Raw genomic sequence first — 13201 nt, 5'->3', positions numbered from 1 at the left:
TTTCCAGATTTTTACAAGTAATATAAATGGTAAAATTTTGCAAATAGACGATTTATCTTATTATTTTTACGGGTTGCAAAATTCGTTACTCTAGTTCCAAATATCGATACAACGAACGTTATTCCATTGCTACTCCCGTTTATTATTCGCCAGTCGCTTGTTCGTCCAGTCGATCTAATCTACTCGACTTGTAACGATTAAAACGTCCACGACGACATATTCGCGCAAATCTAATGCGCATTAGTACTATACATTACTGTCGCGACATTTTATAATGTTCTCAAGAGACCAGCGAATCACGGCTGAAGGGTATACTCGTCGGCAATTGTATTATAGTGTTATGACCTCTTACATACTCTAAATATACTCGGCGGATCAATAATTTCTGTAATATTGATAAGCCCGTTAAAGGGAGCACGTTTGAAGACGAGAAAGACGAGAGAAAGGGTCCCGAGAGAGAAGAGAGAGAGAGAGAGAGAAAGAGAGAGAATATAGAGAGAATCGTGTCTCGGCGGATATAAAACTGGTGCACCAGTGCGGTGCGATGTATGTGTATCGGCTTATAAAGGAAACGTATTTAATGCACCGTGCCGCAGCCGTTATCACACGGGCGTGCAGCGAGATAAGGGCAATAGAAATCAGTGATACGGGAGCTACTCCAAGATGTCGGGATGCCAACATCGATCGGTTCGGGCGACTCGAGGGGATGATCTTGGAAAAGTACGGATGTATATTTTGGAGAGAAAGAGGTGGAGGAATTTTATGGGAAATATTCTTTATCGTATTTTTTTTTTTTTTTTTTAAGAGGAAACAGGTGCAACGTGATAACCCCGCACAAAACATCTCATCTCGGAGCAACAGTGTGTGCAATGTGTATTGTTTGTGGTGTGTCAAGTATATACGTGAGATAAGGTGTTGCTTGTTACTGGATCAAGAAGATTCTTTCGTGAACAGTGAGATTGATTGTCGAGTCCGCGATCAATTCTCAGTGGAGCTCAGGGTCTTGGTCTTTACGCCATCTCAGCACGTGTTACAACTGTAATTTAAGTTAATATATCACACGATGTGTCGAGCTCACTTTATTTCTCAACTATAGATATTTCAAGCTTGTTTGTATGAAATTAAAGGAAAAGAAAATTTGGAATTCCGTATTAAATTGTCTTCGTAATGAAGATTAAACAAGTTAAAATTTTGTATTTAATAAGATCAACGTATATACAATTTAAAAAAAAAGATTTTGTTGTCTATTTGCATAACAAATCTTTCGATTATTGAAATATACGACATTTTTTACGTATCTAAAATGGTACGTATCTAAATGATACGTATCTAAAGTGGTACGTCTTTAAATAGGTTCTACGTATCTAAAATGTTCAACTAGCATAGGAAAAGTACGTAATTCTAGGATACGCTGTTTAATTCATATTTGTCATACTGGCGTAAAGTATGTGACACACGAGTATCGACATCGGACTCGACATAGGAACGAGTTGGCATTAATAATACAATATGATATATCTCTTTAGTTATATCACACTTAATACGTAGTACTCATTAATAATTATTATACTGGGTGTCTCAGATCACTTGTTATCTACTCTTTCACAAATCTAAAATTAATGTTTATATGTAAAATTTAGAAAAAACTACAATCTACTGCTTTTTCCAATTTGCAACTTTAAATTTTATAACAAATAATAAAACTCAAATTAATTTTTTTTGAAAAAATTTATTCGAGATTAACTGAAAGGATAAAGATTATTACCTATGTTCTTAAAACGTACATCCTTTAATCTTCTTTAAAAGAGTAAAGTAAATAAGTTTGAAATATAAAAAAACTTTTAGAAACTTACAACATATTGCAATTTTTATTTTTTTTAAATATTATTTTTTCTTACTTTGCTTATTAAAATATCCTATTAAAAGGAAAATTGCTGCAAATCTGGCACACCCTGTATACAAGTTTTATATATCGATAAATAAATTTGCCTATCGTATGAACTTGTATGTATCATATATAAGTAAATTATATAAACAGATTATGTATTCATATAAGTGCACATAAGACACGCGTGCGTATATACATATACATATGATTGTGGTGTCGAATTGAAATCGCTGGTAGCGGAGCTATTAAACGCTTAGGGAGCGGTGTCGAGAAAGAATCAACGTGATACCTGGTAATCGCGTATAAAACACTCCCATTATCATCGGTGGCCGATTACACGGCATGTCGATTATGCTTGGAATAATAAGACAGATTAAATTATAGTATATAGATTAAAAGCTGGATTGCAATTAGAGAGGGAAAAGAGAGAAAGACAGATTAACATTATATGTTGGACACAACACCACCTAGAAATAAAATATACATTACAGAAATCGACATCAGTATCAGGAAATTATTTGCCAAAATCTACGGTATCGTATGCACATACTTACTCATACACTAAAAGATAAAAGCAGACATTTTATATTTGACGTTTGTCTAGATGTGTTAATGCCAAAGTACAACGCTATCTAATGACGTTAATCAGTACCCCGAAACTAATGTCAAGATGAAAAATGATCTAAAATTACGATCTGATTTATGAATTTATGCCAGTTACGCTCAATCGACTCACGCGAATTCGATTTCGAAATTATTAAAACATTTTAAATTACTTTATCATCCTTTCACCGACATTCTCGTAATAACTCATGATTTATTTTTCTATTCATTTTTATTAACAAAAATGATGTAATCGAAAAGATTATTAGTACTCGTAGTGTAATAAAAGATAAGTTTTCAATTCGATTGACTTTTTAAATATTAATTGTATAAAGTATGATATATATCTCAAAAAAAGAAGAGTGAATAAATTATAAAATTTGTTTGTCTTTTACATTGTTTTAATGTTTTAGAAAATGATTTTAATAATTATTCAATTATAATAAAGTTATGACATTAAATAATCCACAATTTTTATTACGATGCTTCTTATTTTCGAGGAAAAATATAGGAATATCTCAGAATGTCGGCGAAATCGAAACTGCGATCTGCCGATCGAGCGTGTCTTGCGAAATGATCTAACGAAGACGTCGACATAAATTTGGAGTCATATCTTCTTTCTAATCTGTTTGCCTATATAATACGAGCTACGTTGGATCGATGCTGTAATATCGATTTAATAATACCTTTGCTCGAATTAAGGCTCCGGCAAAGAACTGCAAGTGTGGATATATCGTTAAGTGGATTAAGACAAATGTGAAAGTCATCGAAATGTTTGCAATAAGCGAAAAAGAGTTCAGGTATTTCATAATTACAGAAATTCATAAAAATCGATTGGTATCTAAAGCATTTCGAATCTGCGCAAAAGTATCTACGTGCTACATACGATAACTTTATCGATCCCTGTTAATATCGTTAATTTTTTACGATACTCGCGTAAAAAAAATATAGATCTGATATGAGGGTCCGATTGAACGAGGAGATTGCGACAATAATCGCCCACGCGCAATTCTTGGCGAGACGGACGTAAGGAAAGTTTTATTTAATATAATGATCGGAAACGTCGCGAATCGTTTGCCGTAACGAGAAGGTCACGCTATCGTGAGTTTGTTAAAGCAAAATTTAATGATCACGAGAAAATCGGTTATGACGTCGATTAGTTCAATTCTCCCTTTTTCCTGCGTAGTATAGTGTATTACACTAATAGCAAATTGAATTTTAATACTAAGTATAATACTAAGAGTCATTACAATAACAAATTTGATTATTTTATCTAATATAATTTTAACAAAAAGTAAGACTCTTCTCTTGATTACTTTAGATTACATAAAATCACTATATATAGAGATTATTTAATTTCGGGTTTTTCGAAGACTAAATATTTAAGATATACTCGTCTGAATATTCTTTTTAAAACAAAAACCGCCAACTCCATTATATATATATACAATGGAATTGGCGGTTTTTGTTTTAAAAAGAATATTCAGACGAGTATATCTTAAATATTTAGTCTTCGAAAAACCCGAAATTAAATATTTTATTTCTTTTTCTAATAAAAAATTTACTGAATAATTATTTACTGAACTTATCGTTTTGTGAATGCAGTTTTTTGCATGATAAAAATGCATGCATTTCATATATATTACAAAAATCCAAATAACATATTAAAAAAATACACAATATAAAACACATTATAAATATAAATAGAAAAAAGCAACACAAAGCCATATGCATACATGTACATTTCATATATAAATATTGATTATAAATGAAATACTTAAAATATTTAAAAAACAAACAGATTTTTACTTGAAATAAGCACATGTCACATATCACTGGCAATACAATTTTTGGTGCAACTTGGCTGACCGTAAGTGAATTTCTTGAGATTGTCGATACACACATAATCACAACCGGAAAAACTATATTGTGTACGAGTATCAAACAGATGTGATCAATTTCATTTTGGTAACTTCCCAACGTCGTAGATAGAACGCAGCTATGAGAACGAGCCAGAAAGCAGCACGAAAACATGACAATAAAGTATGTCCTGAAAGCAGTGACCTTATTAAAGATCACTTACCAAACTCTTGAATCCTCATACATGTACAGTTAACTCTAATATGTTTTCAATTGTCACAAGCTCCTCGTGCTATAAACATTTTAGACGGTTAGGTAATCTAAAATAGATTAAATTGATCGGTGTTGATTGATGCCCTTGTTGTGACAATTTAACTTCCTGGCTCAAATTCAACAATTTCTCAATAATGAATGACGAGTCTACAAATTGTTCCATTAAAATTGAAGATCAACAATGGTTTCCTCAATAACTTGAAGCTGATTTGTGTTCTTTTTCTTACTAAATTATTCTGTAGAATGGAGATTAATTGTTATTAAATATTAATTAATTAAAGGGATTAAATTGCAAAATATTTTTAAAAAATTCTGTTAACATAAAAGCTATGAAAATGATTTACCAATATGTTTGAAACATGTTCTCGAAAATATCGGGGATGCAACTACATACATAGGTATATAGATAGTACTCGTTACACGTGACAACGATGCGCGACGTTTCACGATTCTCTGCGCGTTTCGCTGTTGTAATTTGGTTGAAATGCGACTTACCCTTGCCGCGATGGACGTGGTTGGTTTCTCGAGAAGATCCCACAGCCACTTCTGATATTGGGCACACTTTCCGTCGCCGAATTCCTCTTCCTCGCGCTGCCGGAGCGACTCCGCCTCTTTGCGCATCTCCTCATGCACGTGCTCCTTACGTTGATGATACTTGTGCTGGCAACAGCTCTCGAGATAGAGCTCGTCGACGCCCCAGTAGGCGAGATCGTCGCTGAACGCCAAGACGCACATCTCGTCTACGAGGTGGAGCTTGCCGGTTCGATAGAAATTGAGAATCGAGCTGAAAGACTTGGGATGCCGATCAAAGAAGTACTCGTTGTCGATGAGGGAATAATCGTCGCATAGCTCGGTGATCGCCTCGTGGGTGTTGCAGTCCCGTAGCCGGCCTAGACGCGTGTGCGGCAATCGCTCGAGGGTGCGCCAGAGCACCTCGTGCTTCACGCCGCCGACGTTGATCGAGACACGCCGGTTCAGCGCCTTCGAACGCATGATCATGAACGGCTCCGGCGGCAGGGACGTCATCGACCTCGAGAAGGCACGTTGCTGCTGCATCTGCAGCGGCAGGGGCGGCGGCGGCGGTGGCGGCGGCGGCGGCGGCGGCGGTGGCGGTGGCGGTAGAGACGGCAGGTTTACGTTAGGTACCATGGTACCGACCGGTCCTATGGACGACGTAAACGGAGCGTAACGTACTTCCTTGTTCATACTTCCTCCAACACTTCCTCCTCCACCACCCATTATTCCAGCTGCACCAACTCCACCGAATCCTCCTATTCCGCCACCCAACCCAGATCTAGCTCCTGCTGTCGACACGCCGAACCCGAGACCTCCTCCGCCACCGGTGCAGTCGGTGTTCCCGCGACCGGCTGCACCGGGCTGCTGCAACGTCGTCGTGCCGCCACCCTCGAACACGTAGCCCTGGTCGGTGCTGATGTAGGGCACCGTACACGACGGCGACGACGATGAGAGCGCCGGGCCGGTGACCACGGCGCTACCATTACGTTCCCCGTCCGCCAGTGTGTTGTCCTCGAGCCGTCTCTCGTTCAGCATCGGACGCGCCGAGCGACGGCGGATTCAAGTCGTCGGCCACCAGCGCGATCGCAAGGCGATTATCTTTCGCGTTGCTCTCGACGCCGATGCTCTCGCCTTTGCTTGTCCTCCGATATTCGACAAGCGGCGTTTTCTCTCTTGTCTTCTTCTTTTTCTTCTTCGTCGTCTTCTTCTTCTTCGTCCGCCTCCTCCTCGTCCACGGTGTTCCTCTTCAGCTTCATCCGTAAAGCGGTCCAGCCCCTTCCGTCGACTCGGTCGACAGACTCTGCCGTATCATAATCTGAAAAATAATCAAAACCATTTCACGTCAATGCATCATAGTTTAAGAAATTTTTATTTCATGTTACATGATACACAACTCTGTTGAAAATTTTGAAAAATGCCATTTTTAATTTGTTTCAAATATTTGTATTTAAGCAGCATGTTGTTTCCTAAGGCAAGCAAACTACTCGATGAAACAGTTTATAAAATGTCATTTTTATTAAACTTATTTCATCCTAAATTTATCATTGCCATCTTTTTTCAAATTGATTTACATTGGCCATTAAGTTGTAGATAATTGAATATTAAATATATCTTAAATTTGAAAATTTTCCAATTATTTTGATTACACGCAAATGAAAAAAATACGACTATTATATGACAATTTGTTTTTTTATTCCTCCATGGAATATTAAAGTGTTAAACTAAGAGTAGCTGTGCATTAACTAATTATAAATTTCATTGCATTATAATGAAAGAAATATATCAAGATCTCACGTAATAATAAATCCGAAAAAGGAACCGTTTAAAATCCTAGTTTCTGCGCGTTTCTTTGAAAGCAAACATCTCTCGAAGAAATGATCGATATAATTCACCACATGGCCCCCACAAAATCGTAACTTTATTAAAAGCATTACAACCGTATCCGTAAGGGTACTCGCAGAGATTCGCTTAGTATAAGCAATCAAAGTCTGTCTATAAAATTCAAACTAATTTTCTTCCTTTCTTTTTTCCTGTCCCCTGAGGAACAGAAAAAATTCTTTTCTTGAAAAATGTATCTTGAGTAGATTCTACGTACACAAAACACACATATATCGCAATACATATATACAGAAATACAAGTGACCCGCCTAAAATAACGAATGCTATGAGAGAGAAAAATAAAATACAGAACAGAGAGGCAGAAACAGAGAAAGAAATATTATTTATTAAGCGCTCACTTCTCCTAAAATGTTAAATAACAGTACATCAAAATAATAATAAATTATAATTCAAGAATCAATAAACTCCATCAAATGCAAAGTGCACGTGTGCACAAATATATAATACATACGACTGCTAAAACGCATATATACTTGTTTTAGTACACATGAACCCGGCATTCCCAAGGGATATTTCTCGAAGAGAGTGAGCTTTTCGTTTTAGCTATATATATACACGTATAGGAAGCGACGAAATAAGAATCGATCTTTCTTCCCCATCTTTCTCTCCCTTTTCCTACCTTTAGCCAGCATATTGGGAATGTAACACCTGGCCTGACCTCCGAAGAGGAGAAAAAGTGACATTCTGATATGGGGTTGTCTATATATACAGGAAAATTTTCGCTTCTGTGCGCACATTTCGTGAAACATCCGTCTTTCCCGGACTTGATCCGAAGACATTTGCGCGAAGAATAACTATTGATCTTTGACCTTTTCGGTCCAGAGCAAAACGTGGCACTGCGAAGAGTCACGAATGCCTCCAACATAAATTCTCCCATGCTTAATTTTGGATTCTCGCTTGAAAATAATTATATATAATTAATTTCTCTATATAAATGATTGCGCTGTGTATGTAAGTATAATTATCATAGACATATCTATTCAGATTTGTAGATAATCTTTGTGTATTAGTATTATAAATCAATTTTTTTATGAGATTTATTTTTGCGAACGAGAATCTTGATTCAGGCAAATGACAGTAACGTCTTGGAAGAACATATAGATAAGAACAAGGCCAAGAAAAATCATTAAAAATCATTAAATTAAATTCCTTGTACAACCAAATATTCTGACAATAAGATATTTCACTGAGACATTTCAGATATTCGAATTTAGTAATAGTAATCGCCTTGACGATTGTTGACATATAAACAGATATAACTTGTGAATAAATTCGCGATATGATCTATATCTTTATCACGCAAGCACACAGATAAAATTTATTATCTATTAATGATAATGCGATTGCTTGATACATCTTAAATTTGACACATCTTAAATTTGTGAGAAGATTGTAGAAGATCCAAAAGAAAAATTCTCAATTCTTAACAGAATAGAGGCAAGATCTCAAATAAAGAGTATTATACGAAACGACGAGGGATATTTGCGTTAAGAAATATATTTAAAACAATTACTCGCAAAATTTGTCACTTATCAGTGAATCACATCATTATGGGGCGATTGTGTGACACGCGATTAAATTTCTCATGGCAGCTTAAAGATTGATATTTCAAAAAATTCTTCTCTGTCGACCCTTTATTTACCTTACGCTTTTATTCGTCGCGATTATTGATTGCTATTTCTCAATATTATTTTTTTGTTCGTTTTTCTTAGCCTTAAGTGATTAAACAAGAATGTTTAATGAATAATATTTTTCCAGAAAACAAAGACTCTATCTCTCTCTTTCTGCAAATATGTATTTTAAAAATGTGCTCAGATAAAACTCTAACATATTTTTTCCTTTCAGAAGATGTCTTCGACGTATGCAAATGTTCTTCGAAAAAACAAGAATAATGTAAGAATATGAAAAGAGCTTTTCCGATAAGCGGAATCATATTGCAAGGAAGCGTTTGCATGATATTCCGAACATTTTAAAAATGTTTCGTGAATATCTCGAAGATATTCTCCGTTTCGCAACTTTTAAAATATCAGAGAGATCACAAAGAGAGAATTTGAAAAATGCAATGGCAAGTGCAACGATCGGTTGCATCACGGTTGCGTCATTTCAACTTCTTGGCGTCGAATCAATGCAACGTTGATAGTTTGCGAGGATGATTTACTAGCGCTTGTTGGAAAAAAACAGAATACGAATATTTGTCCGCAGTGTATATTTTCGAAAGACGCTATCAGACTGAGAGAAAAAGATACGTTTACTTTACGAGCGTCGAGTTTACCTCCAGGCTAGATGCAGAGTAGTTTACGAGCGGCAGTAGAATAACGACTGAGTCTGTCAGACAGTAGTAAGGGACAACACTGAATTGCCTTTACCTGAACGATAGGTATCGAACATGTTATTTTAACAAAAAACCCGACATAATACCACAGTATACTTATTCTAAAATCATGTTGCAATTTTTTCCGTAACATCAAAATTAAACGGCTTATTAACTTTATCATATAAAATATATACAGGATTTGTGAAAAGTATGGAAACCCCTAAATAATTGTTGTAAAAATGAAAATATCAAAATGAAAATATCAAAAAATATCATAAAACACGTATTTTGATTTTTCAAAAAAGCTACCCTATGGATACCGATCATCCGCCACCCCCTGGTACGCAGGGGTAAAAGGGGGGTTGAAAATTTTATATTGGACTAAGGGTCGAGTGGGAGCTCATTTGAAAGGTCTTTTCATAACAAACACACCTTTAAAATTTTAAGTCGCTATGACTGAGCCCCCACTCGACCCTTAGTCCAATTTAAAATTTTCAACCCCCCTTTTACCCCCGTGTACCAAGAGATGGGGGATGATCAGTATTCATGTCATATGGTAGCTTTTTTGAAAAATCAAAATACGTGTTTTACCGTTTTTTGATATTTTCATTTTTACAAAAATTATTTAGGGGTTTCCACTTTTCACAAGCCCTGTATAATAAAATTTTAATCCTGTTTTGACATTTCTTGAGCCATTAAAAGCTTCCATTTTTTATAAATATTTCTTTTCTTTTATATTGTTAATTATTTTTTAGACACTTCCACAGTATATAATAAAAAGTCTAATTTGTTGCTGAAAATTGCACAAAAACATATTTTACTTAATATAAAATCAAGTTTAAACTACTCTTTCCACAGAAAAAAATTCATCAATTATTAAAATATATCGGAGCAACAAAGCACTGTGAAAAGCTACTTTAAAAAATATTATTTTCCACGAACAAGTCCGCCCTAAATCATCTGGAAATTAACGCTAATCCCGAATTAATGAAAAGTCTCTCCATTTGTTCGAGGATTAAAAGGAGAAAACAGGAAGCGAATTACTGACCCGGATTACAAGCGGATCTCGAGCTTGAAGGGGCTCGCTCAAACCGCACTATACTACGCGCGGCTTGACAGATCCAAGGGCGACCAGCTGAGACCGCGAACAACGTATGTACGGGGACAATCTCGTGCTATCTAGGTCTCGCGGTCCGGGAACATTCTTGTTGACGACGACGACGGCGACGAGTGGTACCGAGTGGTGGTGCACGTCGCGCGGCAGCTACTATACGGAAATAGACGAGAGGCGGGCTAACAGTCGCAACTAAAGCAGCGTTCGAGTCTTCGCGCGATAATCTCCTCGGTGTTATACTCACTTCTCTCTTGCTTCCGCTTTAAACATGATTGCCGCTCGGCCGAGGAAACGGCGCGTCGTTGCGTGTCACGTTGAAAGGTCGCATCTTCATTGCGCGTCACCCGGCAAAATCCGTCCTCCTCGGTGGTATTCGCTTCGGCAATAACGATGACGAACGGTGACGATGACGGTGACGACGGCGACGGCGACGGCGACGGCGACGGCGACGACGACGACGACGACGACGACGACGACGACGACGATGACGACGACGACGGCGGCGACGACGGCGACGACCGCACTGGCACTACCACTTGTTCCACATCGGGTGCGCTGCGATCGACGCCCCGTCTATCGATTATGCGCTAATGTGGCACGGTCGAGGGGGTACGAAGGAAGGTATATGAGGGTGCGCGCGATGGTCTCCCGCGGAGGAGACGTCCCGTGCCGGGATGAATCTGACGAGAAAATCAGATGGGGATAGACAACTGATGGGAGACGATTCTAAGCTTTCGAAGCGATTCGATTACCCCCTGGTCCCGCAATCAACGAAGAAAAATTTAAAAAAAAAGGGGGAGGGAATAAGAGTTGTCCGCGTGAGAAACTCGAAAATCGCACGATTACGTCTTTACTACTACTACTGGCCCGCTGTCGGCCGCTCTCTTTTGATAGTTTGGAAGTGACGATACAGTCTCTGTGCCACTGTAACTGCTGTTGGCGCCGACAGAGGCACTACTTGGAAGCGAGCCAGCGGTGCGCGCCTTGGCGATTATCCCGAGCCACCCTGTGCGCCCCGAGTTGCGCGTCGTCCCCGCACCCTGCTACAGTGACGAAGCGGTGCTTTTAAAGTGCGGGCGATTCCTCTTTCTCTCTCTCTCTTTGGACGTATAGCAGCGGACGCTTTTGGATGATAAGCGTCAACCACGCGAGTGGATTATATTTTCGATATTAATTATCGCCTGCTAATCATTTAAAAAATTACAACATAATAATACAAAATTAATTTGTGGGGTAGAATAAATTATTATATGCCAATAAATTAGACTGTTTTCTCACTTTCAATAATTAGTTGTCATAAAAAACTGAGAAGATGTAAAATTAAAAGTCAGGAGAGAAAACGAGAGAGAAGGGAATGAGAGGGAGAGAAATTTCATTTGATAAATATTTAAGTACCTATAAATTCTTTTATAATACATCTCTTATATATTAAGATTAATATAATTAAATATTATATTAATAATGATGTGTAATAGTTTCGTCAAAGTTGCATCGATCATTCATATTTGTACCATGTTCCACAGAAAATACCATGCCCGATCGATGGTCTCATCCCTCTTTTTCCCCTACCCACCCTTCTTTTTTTTTTTGGCTTGCGCGATCTCGTATCGTGCAATATCGTCGGAATTTTCGACGCGAAGCCAGGAGGAGCCTCGGCATCACCAACGTTCTTTGTGAAAAGCGAATCGATAAAGCGTCGTATATGCGCCGAAGAAACGTTTCACATGTAGTTAATAGTCAGATCGATATCATATCTGAACGAGGTCAATATCGAATCGGTCGGAAGGAAGTTTAAAAGCGCGCAAGGCCGAAATTGTGCTGCAATAGTCGAAGAAAATCGTTGTCTGATCGACAGGAAATCTATCCAGCTAGTCACGAAATCAGGTTACTACATTTCCAGATAATGTGGCTGGTTGTTGCCCACACGGACGCATCACCGAGAGATGGTATTTTTAGAGACAACATGGAGGTCGTCGCGAATAATATACAGTGATCGATTCTTAATGGCATTTTTGTTACCTTGCATAATCACTTGCGAATTTCATTGTAGGTAGATTTAAATGTCTATATATATATATATATATATATGACATCTAACATTTATTATAAACCATTGAAAAACTAATTTCACATATATCTTCCTTATTAAAGTAAAAAGTAAATTGATAGGAATTTATTCCTCTATCAATGTAGAAAAAAATATTATTATTCTTTAAATTAGTTCTTAGACTTGAAACATTTTTAATTTGTTCGACATTTTAATAGAAAGCTTCTAAGTATCTTTGATAATTTGTTTAGGATCGTTATTCTCTTACTTTTTACAACATTGAATGCTGTAGAAATTACAAATGACCAAGGTATTCAAATTAATTTCATAATTGCAACAAATAAATTACAATACTTTTAAACTTTTGAAAAATATTACAATATGTATTAATGCCATGAAGATCACAGATGAAATAAATGCACTACAATGATTGAATGTATTCAATCATATATTTTATAAATTTTATTTATGCCAAAAATTTTCAATAATAAAAATTTTTGGCATAAATGATAAGATATGCAAAATTTACTCGGCATTTAATCTGTTAAATAATTAGTAAGAATAAAAAAGTTTCAATCAAATTGATAGATACATAAATATTTTATATACAATCTGATAATAAATATCCCAAACAAAACTATTATTCTATTATAGAATAATTTCATTACTATTTATTAGGATCTTAGT

General features: G+C 36.8%; 2 protein-coding genes across 2 annotated transcripts in view; both read right to left on the bottom strand.

Moving 5' to 3' along the window:
• Shab (Shaker cognate b) overlaps positions 1-6245 on the bottom strand; it is a 43981-nt gene extending 37736 nt beyond the window's left edge. Inside the window, 1 exon segment of the mRNA XM_029321488.2 lies at positions 5120-6245. Coding sequence (XP_029177321.1) covers positions 5120-6175 — 1056 coding nt within the window. The 5' untranslated portion in view covers positions 6176-6245.
• LOC146723404 (uncharacterized) lies at positions 6235-12512 on the bottom strand. The gene is made up of 3 exons (XM_085482236.1): positions 12487-12512; positions 10712-11040; positions 6235-6455 (listed from the first exon to the last, which is right to left on the bottom strand). Exons 1-3 carry the CDS (start codon positions 12510-12512, stop codon positions 6235-6237), a joined length of 576 nt encoding a protein of 191 aa, XP_085338362.1.
• Positions 12513-13201: the final 689 nt, after the last annotated feature.

This window comes from Nylanderia fulva, unplaced genomic scaffold (assembly GCF_048542155.1).
Source record: "Nylanderia fulva isolate GAGA-0341 unplaced genomic scaffold, ASM4854215v1 Scaffold2, whole genome shotgun sequence".
Classification (NCBI taxonomy): Eukaryota; Metazoa; Arthropoda; class Insecta; order Hymenoptera; family Formicidae; genus Nylanderia; species Nylanderia fulva.
Note: the sequence above shows the minus strand (reverse complement) of the source record. Positions and strands in the feature narration are given on the sequence as shown.

Excerpts from the sequence above, each read along its gene's own strand:
- LOC146723404 (XM_085482236.1), bottom strand. The coding sequence starts at position 12,512 with ATGAAATTCGCAAGTGATTATGCAAG. Across the intron at positions 11,041-12,486 it reads TTCGCAAGTGATTATGCAAG|ACGGGGCGTCGATCGCAGCG; the intron begins GTAACAAAAATG and ends CATAATCGATAG. Across the intron at positions 6,456-10,711 it reads AAAGCGGAAGCAAGAGAGAA|ATTATGATACGGCAGAGTCT; the intron begins GTGAGTATAACA and ends ATTATTTTTCAG.